General features: G+C 36.3%; 1 protein-coding gene across 1 annotated transcript in view; it reads left to right on the top strand.

Moving 5' to 3' along the window:
* Positions 1–1,289: 1,289 nt before the first annotated feature.
* The window catches only part of HDA08 (histone deacetylase 8), a 169,325-nt gene continuing 150,889 nt past the window's right edge, over positions 1,290–19,725 (top strand). The window contains 1 exon segment of the mRNA XM_089808878.1: positions 1,290–1,652. Within this exon segment, the coding sequence (XP_089665004.1) occupies positions 1,415–1,652 (238 nt within the window). The 5' untranslated portion in view covers positions 1,290–1,414.

The following is a 19,725-nucleotide window of genomic DNA, read 5'->3' as shown; positions in this document are numbered from 1 at the left end:
AGTGGGAATTAAAAAAGTGGACCTTTTCTAGACAAAGTATTATATCGCATGAGGTGAGAGATAATTTGGGTGGCTACAAAAGTGGGTTTTTGCTCACTAGGCATAATAACCAACATATACCCCCCCTTGCTTTTCTTCATCAACTACTATGGCCTCAACTTTACCACACTCATCCTATCTTGTACTTTTATTTCCCCCAGTGTGAATATTTGCAAGCCTTAAAGTGGAGGCAAGGTAAGGAATGGAAGCCATAACCTTGAAAAAAGAGAAAAATTGAAGCCCAAAAAACTAAACATGTCTCTTCTTTGCTCAATAGAAGGTTTCTAACATTTTTCCTAACATTCAAACCACAATAGATATTAAATTATTGATTGCCAGATGAGTAATCTCCATCTATTTTTATGGCCATAATACTTTTAATGGGTAGCATTGTGCTTCTAATTTCACTTGACACAAAAATTGAAGGATTTGTAAACAAAATAAAAAACTACAGATAGGGTTGCAGAGGAACGATTAGCCACAACACATTAAAAAACCCTAACCGAATTACAAGGCATTCTAAACCTTATGACCCTACACATCCCAATATATGAAATGGGTATGTCTCAAATAAAACTCGCATACCTAGGAAGAAACTTTGCATCAAACAAAAATTCCAAATTTTTGCAATTTGTACCTAGATGAAATTTCATGAAATTTCAACGTAGGGTAGATAGAACTATTAGAATTGTTGCTTAACAGAGATTTTGTAAACCATAATATCAATTGCATTTCACATTTAAAACAATGAAATAACATGTGAGTCATACATAATATTTATTTAATGTTTCATAAATATAACATATAGATTTTTGGTATCAGCTGTACTTTCATTATTTTTTATTTTTATTTTATAAAAATATATTAAAAATAGAATTTCAAATTATTTACATTATGTTAACTTTTAAATACATTGAAATTAATAAAACTTTGCGAACATAAATAGATCTCTTTTTATATTACAAATAGAATTTTAAATTATTTACATTATCTTTCCTTTTAAATACAGTGAAATTAATAAAACTTTTGCAAGCATAAATGGATCTCTGATAGTTTTTCTAATAGATCTAATGATTCCATTTGTTAGCTACCAAAACATGAACTACTAATAATAATAATTTTTTATTTTTATTTTATAAAAATATATTAAAAATAGAATTTCAAATTATTTACATTATCTTAACTTTTAAATACATTCAAATTAATAAAACTTTTGTAAACATAAATAGATCTCTGATAGTTTTTCTAATGGATCTAATGATTCCATTTGTTAGCTGCCAAAGCATGAACTACTAATAATAATAATTGGAAAAAAAGAGTTGACATCGCAGTTTTCGGAGTAGACCCTGAACTTCTACTCACTGAAACTCAAACAATGGAGAAATTACATGTATTTTGGCATGAAGGAATGCTCAAACATAATCTTGGCCGTGGCGTATTTGATACTCTGCACAATCCTGGATTCTTGGAGGTGCTCGAAAATCATCCCGAGAATTCAGATAGGGTGAGGAATATGATTTCAATCCTCAAAAAAGGACCCATTTGTCCCCACATTCAGTGGCACACTGGCAGACCAGCTATCCTCCATGAATTGCATTTCTTCCATACTCCTGGTATGATCATTGCCTTCATGTTTTTATGTTTACAACCTTCCGAAATGAAGTCATTTGTTGTCTTTCGTCGTTAAATATACTCTTTATGGAGGAACCTGTTACTTAGATGTCATTACCCGCTGTCAAGGATTTTTATTAAGCCCAATTCAATGGAGGCTTGCACTTGGACCTTTTGTTGAAATATTAGACCCCAGCTTGGCCTCTTCTCAACATACCACACCCTATAATTGGACGTGCTATATTACTACGTGGCTCCCAGGATTGTTTTCTATATAACAGAGGTTTACGCCAAGCTGAAGTCTGCTCTTCACTCAATGCAGATGCGTTCAAGCACATTTTGCTTTCAACTTCTCACTGATTCCACACATTCAACTTCTCACTGATTCCACACATTCCACTGATTCTATGAAAATTTTTAATTGGTACATATTTGAAGTATACGATAGGAGTGGCAAAAATTTGAGGTAGCTTTCTGCCGAGATTTCTCTCTCTGTAGGCAGAACCTTTTGCTTTAGATATCTGTAGTGTTAGTGGAAGAGAATCGTTCTGGTTTGATGTACCATCTGGTTTGGTCTTAGGTTCACAAGAGTACACTCCGTAAATACAAGTCGAAGGCTGTATTTTATGTCTGCTGTCCGAATGTCTTCGTGAGGATTTTTGAAGTGGATTTTGTTGCAGCTTCCATTTCGGAAATTAGTATCTCGTAGGGTTTCGTGTTATTTTTCCTTCCACATTCTGCCTATTGTGCCAGTCGCAGGAGGAAGACGGGGGAAATAAAATAACCGCATGGAATAGTAAATAAATGATTGCACTTGGAGCATTGGGTAAAAGGGAAGGATATTCGCCGCGTCATTATTATACGTGATGAAATTGATGAAATGGTAAAGTTTATAGTAATGGGGGTAGAAAAGATAGGGCACTAAGCAGGTAAGGGCACAGTGGGACCAGGACATCACACCGGAGCATCAGAGTGGGACTAGGCAGCAGACAGGCTCGTTTCCAAAGGAAAAACAACGGCTGGGCCCAGCCCACAGCAAAATAGGGGTAGGCTTTTAAGCCAGGGGTTTCCAGGTGCACTTTTCGACTTTTTTTTGTTTTATATATTTGCTCTTGTTAGTTTTGTTTCGTCCTTCTTTCTTTTGATCAATGGAAAAACCAATTGTGGATACACAAACAATGGGAAAACAAACGGTGGATATGCAAGCATTGAGAAAACAAACCATATCATTAATAAAAAACGGTCAAGAAATTCTGGTGCACTTTGAAACTAACCATTTAGGTCAAGTCAAAATGGCATCACTCGGCAAGACAGGGAAATATATTTGGGTCAACATTAAACAGTTCAAGGGCATTTTAAAACGTAGACTTGCTCGCTTGAAAGGGTCACATGAAAAGCAGAAACACAGACAGAGATTGCATAAACCAGAGAAGAAACAAAAAGATGTTGTCAAAATGTACCCCCCTCCACACTTAGATGGTGACAGTCATTTGCGTGGTAGCAACAACTTTGTCGATTCTGTCACTTACAGCCCTACCTCCACACCTCTCGCATGGTGCCCAGATCTTTATGTGCAAGAACTATTGAGGGCCAAGAGGAGGTTGGAATTCCTAGAGGCTAAGGAACAAGAAAGTTATCGTAATATGCAGGGGTTAATTGCAGCAAATAAAACTCTTGCAGATAATAACAACATTTTAAAAGCTCAAATCTCAACGCTGCAAGAAACACTTTTAGCAGAGAAGCTTGAATGGCAGAATATGAAGGATGAATGGAAAAATCTGAATGCTACATTGGAAACAAACAAGGTCACAACAAATATTGAGTCATCTCATTATAAGGAGAGACCGATTTTTCACACTAATTCGTTGGGAAAGGCAGGGGTTGAAGAGGAGAGGAGAAGTTTTTCAGAAGTCACCAAAACTTGGGACAAAAACAGCAAACACCTTGATATGGCAAGAGAAGAGGCAAAGATTCGTGTGAACACACAAGACGGAGAGGTCAAGGAAAGACAGCGTACGGCATCCAATATAATTATCAAAGGGATAAAAGATTATGGGGAAGGCGAACACACCCTCGACTTAACGTGGGATTTCCTACAAGATGTGTTGTTGTGGCAAGGACAAATCTGTCAAGCTTGGAGGGTTGGCAAACCAGAAGCTAAGAGAAATAGGCCAATCAAGGTAGTCATGCCCAGCATTAGCGACAAAAAAAATTTACTTAACAAAAAACAGCTCTTGAGGGGTTCTCGCTTTGTTATAGAGGAGGATTTAACCATGAGACAGCAAGTAGAAAGAAGAATGGAAATGGAAAAAATAAGAACAGCTAGAAATGAAGGCAAAAGAGCTTGGATGTTCAAGGGAAAAGCAATTATTGCTCATTTTGGCTACCGCTCCAATGAAGGGCAGCAAGAAGGCAACAAAGGTGTGACAACAAACACATTAGCATGCAGCGATACAACAAGATCAGCAATCATGCTTAGCGATAATAACTCAACTTCGAGTCTTTCACATCAAAACAAATAGCAATCAAACTTAACCCAGGCGTCCTTAAGTTTAGTTTGTTGGAATTGCAGAGGTTATCCATGGAGACGTGGGCCTGGGTTAGGACCTATTGCGGAAGGCAAAGACATTATTTGTCTCATAGAGACACATGAGCATGAGGGATGTAAGACCCCATTGTTTGAAGGCTACTGGAAGATGGCAGTGTGGAATGAGGTAGTGGGAAATGGTAAAGGTTATGGAGGTATAATGGTTCTAGTAAAAGAAAGGGAAGGTCGTGCCATTCAGTTGGAAAAGACTGATTCTAATAAACAATTCATATGGCTCAAAATTGTGGAAAATAACACTCTTATCAGGATTGTAGCCTGTTACTTTGCTCCACAAGTATCTAAAACTTATAAAAAGTGTGGCTTAGATCACAATGACCCCTATGCTGTGTTAAAGAAAGATGTTGCTATTTTTTCGCAGCATGGGGATGTTCTTCTTGTTGGAGATTTCAATGCTAGGACAGCAAATTGGCAAGCAAGTATTTTCAGCTCCAAAGTAAATGATAACTCTATTTGGCTCATAGAAGAAAGAAATCATCAATGGGAAAGAATATCCAAAGATGCTAAAGGCTGCAATCATTTTAGGGAAGAATTGATCACTCTATGTGGCACATTTGATCTCATAATTTGTAATGGTTTGGCTAGATGGGCTAAGTCAGGCACTTTCACTTGCAACACATACAATGGAGCAAGTGTGGTAGATTATGTAATTTGTTCGCAGAATTTGTATGAAAATATTGAAGAAGTTGCAATTGGAGAACACATTTGGGATCTCAAATCAGATCATAGACCGTTGTACGTAAATTTGTATTGGGCAAAGGATAGGCGGATTGGAGCAAAAACCCAAGGCCCTCAATACCCCCCTTCTCAGGGCAGAATTTTGTTAACTTCAGAAAACAGTAACACTTTTAGAACTACTCTTGAGGAACTTTGTATGGGACACCCTATGTATAAACATGGTGTTAACAGTTATGATTTATCAAATTTGATTCATGAGGCTCTTTCAAAATGCAAAAGAGCAAAAAATAGAAAATCTGAAACTAATTGTTTTCCAGCCAATGCTTGGTTTGATAAGGAATGCAAGAGGGCTAGAAGAAACCTAAGGGAGTCAAATAAAACTAACCTTGACATTAAGGCCTACAAACAGATCCTAAAGAAGAAAAAAACTGATTTTATGTTCACAAGGAGAGAGGAGTTAATTTTCTTGGGTAGAAATAACCCCAAACGTTTTTGGAAAGAACTCCAACCAAGGAGAAAACAAACTGAAAATAATAATATTACTGCCACCCAATGGTTTGAATATGCTAAGAAACTTTATGAACAAGAGGGTGGAGTGGGACAGCCACCTTTGGTCAATGATGATACAAATCTTTTCACTGTGCAAGAGATAGAGGCAGGGATTAAGAAGTTAAGTGGAGGTAAAGCAAAAGACCTTGTTGCGTTCCAAGCAGAATATCTGAAGTGGGGTATGAAAACTCTTGCACCGCACATCACTAAAATTTTCAACAAAATTTGTCAAGAAGGGTTTCCAAAAGATTGGACAATCAGCCTTGCAATACCACTTTTTAAGAGTGGTGATGTTAACAATCCCTCCAACTACAGGACTATAATGATCAATCCCCTCTTTGCTAAACTTTTTGGCAGCATGATAGAAACTAGGATCAGCAAATGGGCAGAAGAAAACCATAAACGTGCTAAAGGGCAAGCTGGTTTTAGGCCAAAGCACTCGACAGTGGATCACTGTGTCACTTTGAGACACATTATTGAAAAAGAATGGGAGAAAAAGGAAGAGGTATTTTGTTGCTTTGTCAACTTTAAAAAGGCTTTTGACACCGTCCCGAGAGACAAGCTTTGGTTTAGGATGGAAGAATTGGGGATTCCTATGCATCTCAGAGCTGCTGTTCATAGGATGTACGAAGAGGTGAAAGTTAAAATCAGAACTTCAGATGGCATTTCAGAATGTTTTAGGAGCGATATCGGGGTCAAACAAGGCTGCCTTTTATCTCCTACTTTGTTTGGTTTATATATTGACAAACTGGAAGAGTGGTTAAACATGCAAAAGGGTGAAGGCATTCAGCTAGGTGAATTTGTTATAAAGCTGCTCCTATATGCGGACGATCTCATTTTAATTGCCAAATCTGCCCATGGTTTGCAAGATCATCTATCTTCTCTTGAGCGCTTTTGCGGAATGGTGGGGATGCAGGTCAATATCAGCAAGACTAAGGTTATGATTTTCTCTAATAATAAAAAACAACACCAACATGAATTTTATTACAATGGAAGTGTTCTTGAAGAAGTTGCGGAGTATAAATACCTTGGCATCGATTTCAACAAAAAACTAAGCTGGTCTAGCTGCAGTTATAAAAGGATATTAGGTGGGTGGAAGGCTTTTTATGCTCTTCAGAATAGGTGCCGTGAAGCAGAGTTGTGGGATTGGAAAACTATTCAAACCTTGTTCGGTCTTCTTGTGCTGCCAGTTGTTCTTTACGGGTGTGAATTATGGGCCAGCAACACTACTATAGCACAATGGAAACAAATCGAAGGAATCCAAAAGCGCTTGATCACAAGCAAGTTTAAAATCAAAAGCACTGTTCCATATGATATCATGCTAAGTGAAATGGGGGCTGCTCCTATTGAGGCACTTGCTATGGTTCGCCTTCTAAGTTATCTAAAGAGAATCGAAAAAATGGAAGAGGATAGATGGCCTAAAGTGGTCTTTAGTGACACACTATGTCAGTGAAAAAGGACATGGATGCAACAAAACATCAAATGGACGAGTAAATGGAATATTCAATTCAATATGTGCCCCACAAATAATAAAGAAATAAAGGTCTTTGTCATGGAGAAATTCTACAAGAGAAATTGGAGAAGCGAGATCGGAAGGAAGAAATTATATTATATAAATGAGTTCAACCCCGCTTGTGATCAACTCCAAAAAGCATACATAGGAGCCAACATTTCTTGGAGGGCTAAAATTCTTATTGCTCAGCTGAGAACCAACTCTCACCAACTTCGTTGTGAGACCGGACATTGGAAGAGGCCAAAGGAGGTTTGAGAAGAAAGAATTTGCAGATTCTGCAATTCTGGGAAAGTGGAAACTGAACAGCACTTTATTTTAGAATATGAAGCCTACAAGAGTAGTAGAGATAAATTTGCGGACACTATATGTGACTGTTCTTGGCATAACCTATTCAACGAAGAGTACATTGAGCAATTGGGTGGACTCATCATCATCCTACACAAGCAACGAACATTGTTACTTAAGTCTGCTTGAGTTGTCTTGCTGTCCCATAGGCTATTTTTAGCCTCGTGGATGTTAAAATTTTATCTATCTATCTATCTATATCAGGGCATCATAATAATACACTGCACCTGGGATCTGAAATTGTTACTAGTACACGACAACCAAGAATGGAAGTGGTACAGTAGTACACAACTCGAAATTGGATGTATTATATTACTCAAATTTTACTTGTGTACACGCCTTTCGGGGATTTAGACGAGGGGCTTCATTGGGCAACCCTTTTGATTTACCAATTTAGTTCATCTCAAGACAGTTTTGGATTGAGTTTGGTATACACGGTCATGCAAATTTCATATTGAAAATACCCATACCCATCAATAAATTTACTCTTGATATTCTTCCTTTGTGTTTTGTTCTCTTTTAATTAGAAATCAGTTTTGAGAAGAATAAGCTGCTAAGCAATGAGGACATGTTTTTCATGGAGTTTACAACTTACTAATTACATTAATACATTTCATGTGCCGATCGCTACCCTCATGTATGAAAATATTATATGCAAACTTGGTCAAGCAATTAAGTGTAAATAAATATTAAAATTCTAAGACATTCCAACACGAAAAAAACCAGTCATTAATTTTTGAAGGCCGCTCTGAAAATCACCACTTTATAACCATAAATGAGAGAATTCAGAATTTGTAATGTAGAATGATAATTTGTTTTAAATTTTGGTAAGTAGGAATATCTTAAAAATGTGCCCTTGTGTCATTTCCATCAACATTCACAAATAACTTGCATTCGGCCTTTTCCACTGATGGTTCATTTAATCACCAAGCATTATAAGAGTCATCATCAGGAAAAGCTGTTCCAAACTTACCACCAGACCATTGCATGAGGCTCGACAGATACTAGGAAATTGGTTTGAATGTTTTGTCAACCCTTTTTCTTAGTTGGGACCTGGAACACAATCCTGGAGGAATATATAAAGACCAAATGAATTTCACCAGTGGATCATAGATCAATTATTAGATAGAAAGTTATATTCAAAGAGTTAGTCACTATTAAATTTTCTGTATAGACACAAGTCTTCCTTTGGAATATATTATTATTTGCTAAACATGTCTTGTCCACTTTCCTAAGAAGGGCTTTGCTGACATGCACTGCCTTCCCCATTTGATTGATCGCTTGATATATGGTGACTGTGATGTTCTTTCATGACATTATGTCGTCATGAGAAATTAGAATTGCAATAGGTTCTGAAGCTGAATTATAATTGTCTTGTCACTTGTGCACTGACATTACATTTTCATGAGAATAACATAACCCAACTTCTGTTAATTCTCCGAATTTGAGCAGCAGGATTGATGATTGTCGAAGTACCGTACCTTGACCAATTTCTGCAGAAGAGGTTGGAAGATTTAGACTTGCAGCATCTTTCGGACAAATGCAATAGGCAGCCTTCCCTTGCAAGTATACCCAAGATTGACTGGAACTTGAGCCAACGACAAGTTTTCAATTATCACAGAGCATTTTCCCTCCTAGAAATAATTCTGTTTTTTTTCATTTCCTCGTTATTTTTTCCTTCATGTTTTTTCTTTTTTTTTTTCAATTATGAATCATACACCATTGAATGATTGCTTGCCTTTGTCGGTAGTGTGGTTCCTGAGCTAGCAGTTTACCTTTTGTTTTCTCACAGAGTATTGACAATTAGCAATGTCAGTGGCTCTGGCAACTGAATATCAAAAGGCATCCGAGCCATGAAGTACAGTTAAGATGGAGATGTATTTGTCAATGTATCCATCCACATCTTAAGGCTGTTTGTTGTTTCTTTAGCTCGTCTTATTATTGTTCATTCGTTCATATAGATGTGAATTTCTGTTTAGATATCTTCTGCATTATGTAGAAGCAGTGGTCTAACAGGAATTACCCTGAGAACTATCGTGAGAAAGCAACACTTGAGCCCCCTTGTTTGTATTTTGGAACTTAATTATTTTAGGAAATATCTTTTCCATTTATAGGTTCTAAAATTAATAAATCCTTTGGCGTTTTACATGACTAGAGACTTTTAAGAATTTGTTACATCTTAAATATTTTCTTAAACGTGACATGAGAAATGGCTTTCTAAACAATTATATATTGCAGAGGTACCCAATAATTTATGCCCTTAGTCACATGATTGTACAGAAGTAACTTTCCTTCACCAATTTAAATAAAAACTACCAATTACATATAATTTTAGCTTGTGCACTAGTCACACAGGACATTCTCTTGTGCATTTGAAATATACCCGGTATTAGTTTTTGGCTAGATAAGATGTGGGATCTATGGGCACACATCCTCTTAGAAGGAAAGTAACTATCTAGCATATTGCTGTAAAGGAATACAAATAAGGAACCTCCACTTTCACGAGCGAAAATCAGTTACAGTGAGAAACATAGCCTCCAAAACCAAAATGCTCAAGAACCAGAGAGAATCCAACTAAAATCTGAGATCTAAAACCACAATTCTTCTCTGATCAGAGGTCTGTTTAACACAGGGCTCTGGGATAGGATGACTGTTGGCTATGATTTAATAGGTGACACTTCCAGATTGCTGATAGAACCCAGAACATCCACTTCCCTTTCCTGTGATCCAGTAAAAAATGCAACAACCCAATTGTTGAGCTTACCTTCAGAACCCTTCACAATGGCCCTCCTATGTTCCACAGTGTTTCGGGGACAGGGGACACATTTCTGGGATGTTTCCTAAAGGGCCAAAAATAGGGGACGGCGGTGTGTGGGTGTGTGTGTATAAAATGTATATGCATATATATGCATATGTATATGTATATGTGTGTGTGTGTGTGTGTTTGGACATACATACATACATATACATATACATACATACATATACATACATACATACATACATACATACATACATACATATATATATATATATATATATATATATATATATATATATTCTAGATAGAGAGAGGGGAAGAGAGATGTCAATATTTTGACAACAACAAGACAACATTGCATATAAATCTTGACTTACAGCAGTAGTATAATAACATAAATGATTATAGCAGCAATATAAATCATGAGCAGTAGTATAATGGCAATATAACAATAGTCCAAGCATCAAATTCATGGTCATTCCATATGAATATCCCAATTAAGATGTCTCAAAACATGTATGAAGAAGTCTCAAACATCAACATATAACAGGCTAAATGCACAATCTATGAAACTAAGCCTCATTATGGCCTGTGAAACACAAATTCAAACCTTGTGACATAGGTAAAATGTAATATGTTTTTGCTTCGATCTCGTTTTATTAATTTAGGGTTAAGAAGACAAACACATGCCCTTGTGGTCCCTTACGGTGCTGCTATTGTGAAATGATTTTTCTACAAAAGTATTTTTTGTTTTGTTTTTTAATGTCCAAAATTGCCCCAAGGCAAAGGGGACAGCAAGTCCTCCTGGGGATGGGTAGGGGACGTTTGAACATTCCCTAGCCATTTTGGGAACAACTAGCCATCCCCAAATGTCAAGGGGTATTTCCTAGCATTGCTGGCAATCAAGAATGTCTAGGAGGTTTTTCATTTATGTCCCCCTGTCCTCAAAATAGGGAGGGGATGGGGGATAGGAGATGCATCACTGCATAACATAGTAGCCCTAGTAGAGCTCCAGAATTTGCTGTGTTTTCCTCACCCAAGGTTGATTTCACAAAGCTCAATATGAAATTATCTCCATAATTAGCTATATTGTTTTCTCCTAAGCCTAATTTCACAAAGTTTAACGTGAAATCATCAGGATAAATGAGGAGTTCCTCAGATGGTGGTTTGAAATAGCACAAGCAAAAGGTGGATCTCTATTAGAGGGAATATGCACGACTAGAAGCTTTTTGGATTCCATAGCTAGATAATATTTGTAATCAAAGTTCCTAGCCTTGCATGGACTCACCCAGACTTTGCGAGTTCTGGGCTGGTTGACCCTGGGGATTTGTAGGGGCTTGGACTCGAATTCAATCAAGTTTGGGGTCTGAATCACCCTGATTCACCAACTCACGAGTCTGCATATGGTCAGCAAGTCTCGATGGTGGGACTCAATCGGCAATGCAAAGGTAATTTGCAAGAAGAAATGTAAAATTAGAAAGTTTTAAGTTATGTTTTTTTGTTCTATTGAAAGGGATCTCATTTCATTCTATTGGCAAAAAAAGAGAAGAGTGAGTTGTGAAGAAAAAAAATAGTCCATAGAAGTGCAACTAGCAAGGAGGAAGAGCAAAAAATCTTCAACAAATCCATACCAAAATTGGAAAGAGCTTTCTTCTCATTTCAAGTTTGTTGTAAGAGTTAAGAGAGAAAATTTATGGATTTTTTGGCTCTACTATTTTGGTATTTTCTAAACTACAATCTTAATTGTTTCTTTTAAACTCACCAATCCTTGAATCTTTTCCTTTCAAATTTAAACTTCAGAGTTCAACAAAAGAACAATCAACAAACCCTACATTTTTTATAATTTCTTCTAAAAAATATAGGGTTTGTTGATTGTTCTTTCTTTGAACTCTCAAGTTTGAATGTGAAAGGAAACGAATCAAAGATTCAATAATTGAAAGATTTTTAAAACCTTACATTTTGTTTTGAGACAAACCCTTTTTTCTATACTAGTATATAAAATACAATGCACAAATGTTAATTTTCTGTAATATTGTCTTATTGCAGCAGCCTTGAGGTTTGGAAATTATATCTTTTCCTATGTTACCCAGGGATGCGTTTCCACCCCTAAGCCCCAAGTTTTGGAAATAGGGACGGTTTTGGGGATGGGGGGATAGCAGGGGATGTTTCCAAGCTGTCTCTTCCAAGCCAAGAAAACCAGAAATGCGACCCCGAAACTTAGGAAACAGTCAACAAGTTTCCAAATCTCATTCACCATTCCGGGGACTGATTTTCTGTTTCCCAGCCATTTGGGGGATTGCTAAAAGTTTCCAATTAAAAAAAAACATTGATCCCAAAAACATTAAAAAATGATTTTTTTCCCCTGTTAGCCCAGGTATTGGAATGAGGACTTGAAGTAATTTATAATTTAAAAAAAAAATATTTTATAAAACTTTAAGCTTATAACTTAGTTTATAGAACATACTTTTAATTTTAATTTTAATTGTTACTTTGCAATCTTGTGTCTGACACAAAGACAGATGACTGTCTTGAAGCATAATGTAGGTGTTAAAAGGTTTTAAATTTTTTAGCGCAGGTTGAAAGGCAACTGTTAAACACTGGCTGAACATAGTTGTTCAACGCTTATCAGGTTGAGGCTTACTATTGGTATTCTTAGATGATGATTGAAAATGATGCTATTTTGTATGATGACTTGATTAGATGCTAATTGTTATGCTCTATGATCATTGACGAATCATTATTTGATGAATGAAATTGATAATTTTAAAGTTTTAAACTATGTTTCTGTGATGAATGTGAAACTGATGAATATATATATATATATATATATATATATATGGTCGTCCCTTGCTCTGGCAAAAAAACTGTCTCTGCAACCTGTTTTCTTGTCCCCCCCAGCTTGGAATCTTGGGGTAACATAGACTTTTCCCAAATGTTTACACTCCTACACCTAAACCTAAGACTAAGAAACCAATTCAAAATGATGAGGCTAACTTGATCTCCACGTGTGACCCATTGCCTTGACCTTGTACTGAAGGATATTGGCAAGCCCAACAAAGTCATGACGTGCATTGATAAGGCTAAAAACTCTTGCAATAATGAGGAAATATACAAAGCAGATTTAGTTGGATTGTTCAGGAATCAAAAGATTTGCCACAAATTTTATCACATTAAAATCTATGATGCGGTCAAAGGCAGCTTTGAGGCCCATGTTTTTTGGTGAGGAGTGGACTTCCTCAACCTATGTTATGATCCCTGCAAGGATTGATGTGGGAGGTTGCATATAACAAGGCAGGTTTTTGGACTCTTTGTTTAGAGATTGTGCAGGCAATTTTTCATAAATTCTACGTTATATTTTGCTTTTAAATTATTTTCATATTTTTCTTTTGCTTGCAATTTTGCTTATTTTTATTTGCACTTCACTATTTTTAATATTTCACAATAATATTGAAGGAAACTGAGCCCCTGGTACTTCTCCTACAAGTTGTTGACGTGGAGAAGCCCACTACAGACTAATATATGAGGGCATAGATAGGGCCAAGGAGGCCATTAGATCTATCTAAGGAGGAGATGAGAGTAAGTTTCATCCTATTTGGGTGATAATTGATAGGAGATGACACCTCTAGCTTCACAAGCCCATCTATGCTGTCACTAATTACCTCATTCCAAAATACCATCACCGCCCTTATTTCAAGGTAAATGAGGAGGTTCTTACAAGGTTCTATTTAGTGTCAGAGAGGATGTCTACTAGTGATACTAATTTCATAATTACATTCTATGAGATAGAGACATTGGATAATGCACAAGGGGAGTTGTTTAGTAGTCAAATGTGCAAAACTGGTTGAGTAGAATTGCAACTAGGTACAAATTTATGTTTAGTACATAATTTGTTATTGTATTTTTAGCCTTAAAGTTGGAAATGAGACTAATTTTTTTCTTTTTTCTTTTCTCAGATAAATGGCAGCTAATGTTTGGTGCTAAAACATCCAACCTTTAGAGAATTTCCACCTGCATATTAAGCCAATTGTGCAGCTTCAGGTTGTGAGCACAACTGGAGTACCTTTGAGAATATTCACTCCCTAAGGAGTAATAGGCTGTCTACGGAGATGTCGAACGATCCAATATTTATTTATTACAACCTTCATCTTCGAACGAAACAAATTTTGGCTAGTGACTCCACCTTGATCATGCTAGAGGAGGTTGATGCAAATTTCAAGTGGATCACTGAGTCTATGAATCCTATCTTTACTAATGAGGACCTTTAGTGGATTGACCGTGTGGATAGAGAGGTTGAGGCTATAGCGATGGTAGAGGATAGAGCACGATCAGATTCGATTTAGCTTGGCAGGTCTTGTCAATTATACTGTTACAGGAGCAAGTTGGTGATCATAGCGACATTACACAATTCTACCTTTGGGATCTAGGTGGGCTGGTGTGTTATCTGTTTCTTAGATTGCTTGGGGACAAGCAATTTCAGGAAGGGTGGACTCTAATGTCCTCTTTTTAGCTCACCTCATAGTGTGGATTAGCTTATCAGTGGCCCTTGAAGGCTGAGTTAGGTGGTTAGGGGGTCCAAGTTGGCAAAACCAGAGGCCAATTCCCTTTTCAGCGAATAGGTTGGTTTAGGAGTGCTCTAGATCAGAGAGTTGGGATTCCTATCATGTTTAGGATTACCACTTTTGGCAGGGTACTCTGGTGTTTGGCTTTGGCAGTGAACATTTGGTTTCAGAGTTGACCTCTTGGAGAAATTTAATGAGCTAATCCCATGATTATTTGATTGTTAATTAAGTCCAATTTAATTAGAATAATGTTAAAAGCTTATTATATAGTTTTGGCGCCAAGTTCATTTAATGATTATTTATGAGTGATGCAGAGGACCTTGAGACTCTAACAAACCTATATCATGATCAAAACTGTATAGAGAACCTTTTTGTATTAATAATAATAGCAGTCCACTTACAATGAATTGAAAGGGTGATTTCATAATTAATAAATAGTAGTGTGTTTCAATTTGGAAGCAGGTTATTGTTCATGTTGCTATTGAAAATGAATTCTAAATTATGTTCTTGGGTACATTTCAAATTTTTATGTTATTATCTTAATATTACATCTACATTTACAATAATTCCAAATTATGAATGCATTATAGCATATTGAGCATTGAGTTTGATTATTGAAATGTTGTATGTTAAGGTTCGATGATGTTTAAATAGCATGGTTTGTCCATGTCTTCATATGAACGTAATATATATATGCAAATTTCCCTATATATTTAATATTTTTGAATTTTCCCTATATATAGTCGTCTCGGCTATCCCTATAACAGCAAAGTTTTTTGCCGTCCCAACAACCCATCCCATTGTCCCCCACTGTCCTCGTTTTGGAAACTCGGGGGATTATAGTATTCATCCATTGAGCAAATGCATATGAAGCAATTGTCAACAAAAGTGACCATTTGATATCAGTGTCACTATTTGGGCAATTATGACTCTCTTATTGTTACATCCCAAAATTGTGACTTAATTAGAATAAGTTATAGTTGTTGAGATGATTAGTTAAAACTGTCACTTTCTTAATCATGTGAAAAGGGAAGTTATAATTAACCGTTTATTTCATGTAGAAGTGGTTGTTATAATGGAATTGGTTATCAGTTATCATGCCTACTTGTTTATGGAAAATGGTAGTTAACCATTGCTACAGTTATTTTGTGAAATGTTCTAATATTGACTTAAATGGGAGAACTTGTTATTATTGTGGAAATGTTGCATTGGTGGTTGTAGGACTAGACGAAGGGGAGAAAGCATTGCTAAATGAGATTTAAGGAATGGGGCACTATTCTAGTCCATTTGTTCGATCACCAGGTATGACCTCTAACTACCTTGGTAAGGATCTAGCGACTTCACAACAGGGTGCACACATTGGACACACATGAGCTACTTGGACAAACGTGTATATATATATATATATATATATATATATATATATATATATATATATAATCATAATCAAAATTCATGTTCCAAACCATTACCTTTGTTGTTTCGTGATGTCACCTCTATTTTTCTTTTATCATCACCTATATATATATATGATACCACCAGGATATTAAAGTAATATCTATAGTTCGTACTTATTAATATAAGTATATATACACATGCATACATCAAGAGGATATGATATTATAATAAACCATATTCTTTGAACTACGCATGTATATAGTTATACATATTTTAATGAGTGTGACTTTAGATACAATAATAGCATGATGCAATCATTAAAAAAAAAATATATATGTATATATATAAATGTTTTTCAATGGAGCTCTTCATTAAATCAACTTATAACTCTTCATGAGAGGCGACCCTATACACTTGGCACCACCTTTTCTGTTAAATTAGTGAACTTGAAACCGATGGTCTTGATCGAAACTACCACCTTGAGCTGTGGCTGGCTTGAGCCTAAAGAATATTTAAAACATTTCATGTTTGGTGGAGATGACACTCTTCTCCTTATCTATGCTCTTACTATTCTATCTATGCACTAAGCATAATGCCTCTGATTCAACATGGGCTTCTCCAAACAGTAATCACATTTCATTCATAGTCAAGTCGGCTTGAGCCACTTGATAGAGGCTTCTATAATCTCACAAAGCATTTGTTCAAATTATCTTGGTGTTTATATTTCTTTTCTTCATACCTCTTAATTGATGCCATTGTAACCTAGAGACTCACACCCCCTCCCAAACCTTGAAGTACCCATCCCCGAGATGTCTTTGCACCGAGTACTTGAGTACCCAAGCACTCCCACCTCCGCCATTCCACAACCATGTCACCACTGGGATGTGTACTTGAATTTCTATTTGAACTTTGATTTTTGAATGTCACTATTGGGTATGTAATATGTTACTATGTTGAATGTCAATGGTTCTAATTCATGTTGAAATTTTGCTATGTTCAAGTATTTTATATTGGTAAGTTCTAGTGAACTACTGAAACATCATTTCATAGCTAGCATTTCAAGTTCTATATGTATACTATACAACACCCCTCTCTGGCCCGTTCTCCCCTTGCCGCCATCCCCTGGCCCTCCCCCCACTGTCTCAAAAATGAGGCTCATTTTCCTTGTGTCTCGGAAACTCGTCCCAGTGTTCCGAAGTACCCCCGTACTGGTGTAACATTGATTGATGCAAATATTTCTTGATGGATAAATCATGCATCCAACTCTTATTAATTATGCATTAGTTGTACGTTCATTGACTATACACTTGGCTTATGTTCTGTCGACCCTTTTTATTTTCATTCAAGATCAATGCAAATTGTCAATATCATATTGGGGCCGATATACTGTATGAGAGATTTTCTTAAAGAACTCTGTGCCTTTTTGTGATACATTTGTGATTTTGTCTTTGTTTAAACAAGTATGGTTCTCAATCATAAGAATGACATGATGCCTGATTTGAAGTACATCTTTCCATTAGTTGTTACTAGCGGTGTGCCCACCAATGGATAGAATTCCATGATTAACAAAGTTGAACAACACTAAGGACTCACCCTAGCTAGAAAGGCCAATGAAAGGGGGCAAAGAGGCAAGGAAATCCTTGCAAAGGAAGAACAAAAATCAGAACTACCATAGATGATAACATGATAACTTTTATAATAAACTTCTACAAATTTCCCAAGTAAACTCGTTTGTCCAATTCATATACCCTATTGTCAAGTTGAGCGGTGGTGATTGAGTATTATAAACCCATCTAAATCCTTGGTCAAGGTCGTTTAGAGGCATGCTTGCCTTCCATTTGATCACATGATGTCGTGCTAGTTAATCAAGCATGCCCACTTATTATTGAGCGAACATTCTAAACATCGATATGCTTAGATGGTTGGACTGATAGTGCCCCAAGCCTAACCCTAGGGTAGGGCCTTTCTTGTCAAAATATTGTTTGGGGATTAAGAAGGTCTGTGGTTGGGAGGTTAAGCCTATGTCAGTGCTTCTCCTCTTACCAGAAAGCTGAGGCTTGCACAATGTCTTCAGATACCTCATCTCTAGATTCTATATGTTTCTTTTTGGATTCTATCTTGCAAGTTCATTTCTTGTAATTATTATATAATTCATTGAATATATGGAAATGATTTAATTTCTCTTGAATTGTTATAGAAATGAGTTAATTAGTTGTTTCAGTTTGAAAGGTTAATTCAATTATTTTCACATGAAATGGATTGTAAGGTGTAAAAGATGTTTACTTTGGTAATATGGTTGTGTTTTTTTCCTAACCATTTTACATTCTTTTGGTTATTTGGTTCTAGTTAGGAATTTCAGAATCAAGCAATATTTTTTCAGTCTATAAATTTGATATGTTACATATGGTATCAGAGCGCTGGGTTCGACATTGAACCTTGGGCACATCACCTAGCAAGATTAGTAATCCTGAGATTTCTTAGATTTAAATGTAACAGGATGTATACACGAAAGACTCCTTGCAAGAAGACACAACATCCCATCTTTCCATACTTGATTAAGAACATGCCAAACTATGATTATTCTTGTTGTTCCATGCCTTGGGACAACGAAACTTTAAAACAAGATCTGTAATGAATGAGAAAGGAAAAGGTCAGATGGACTCCTGCTAGGAAGGCAACTTATAGAAACAAACTCATTCAAGTTTGGGATGCTTGCTAGGCCAACCCTCTTATGCACTTCCATAGATCTTGGATGGTGCAAGATATGTATAAAACCGTAATTGAAATTGAATAAGAAGTCGAAATAAAATTTTAGAGTGATTGAATCTATAATCTAAATGTAACACCCTTAGTAGAGGGAGTTTTGTAAATAAAGGCTATTGTAAATGTAGCTGAAAAGTTTAGTGTTGAATAAATAAAGTAGTCAAAATTCTGTCTATTCTTGTGTATTCCTCCTCTTCTCAATTTTGTTTTTGCTTTTGTATAAATGTGTATAAACCAAAGAATTTGACGTAAAGAACTTTCAATTACTTTTAAGACAAAATAATTAAGAAACATGAACAACAACAGGAATGTCGCAAACCACGAAATGGTCCATGAGAACAATCCACTCCCTCCCATTGATTTGCTACTTCAGGTTTTGCAAGACATGCAAACGAAGTTAGACAATATGGAGAAGCGGATGAACAAATTAGTAGCCTAGATTGGGCAAAGTCAAGAGGAAATGCATTCCTCGGCCCCTCCCAAAACAAGACCTGAAATCTCTGAGCACAGTGAGAGAAATGCTCAAGCCTCACTTACCCAAATTGAGAAACAAAAGAAACTTGAAATAGTTAGCAACTTATCCGTAGACATTAAAAAGATCAAACCACCCAAGTTCTTTGGTTCCAAATTCAGAGAGGATGCAGAGGCCTGGTTAACGGAAATGGAACAATATTTTGAGATTAGTAATTTCTCGGAATCCTCAAAGGTAGTTTGGGGAATATACCATTTTTCAGGAGAAGCTGCTACTTGGTGGGGAAACACCAAGGTTGAACTGAATATTAAAACAACTGAGATTACCTATGAGAAGTTCGTGATCATCTTTAAAAATCATTGGTTACTCCAAACTTTCTACGACCAAAAGCTATTGGACTTCCATCACCTTAGGCAAGGGGATATGTCTATA

The sequence above is a fragment of the Cupressus sempervirens genome, chromosome 11 (genome assembly GCF_028749045.1).
Source record: "Cupressus sempervirens isolate cs-2001-9-10 chromosome 11, ASM2874904v1, whole genome shotgun sequence".
NCBI lineage: Eukaryota > Viridiplantae > Streptophyta > Pinopsida > Cupressales > Cupressaceae > Cupressus > Cupressus sempervirens.
This window is presented reverse-complemented; position numbering and strand designations above follow the sequence as displayed.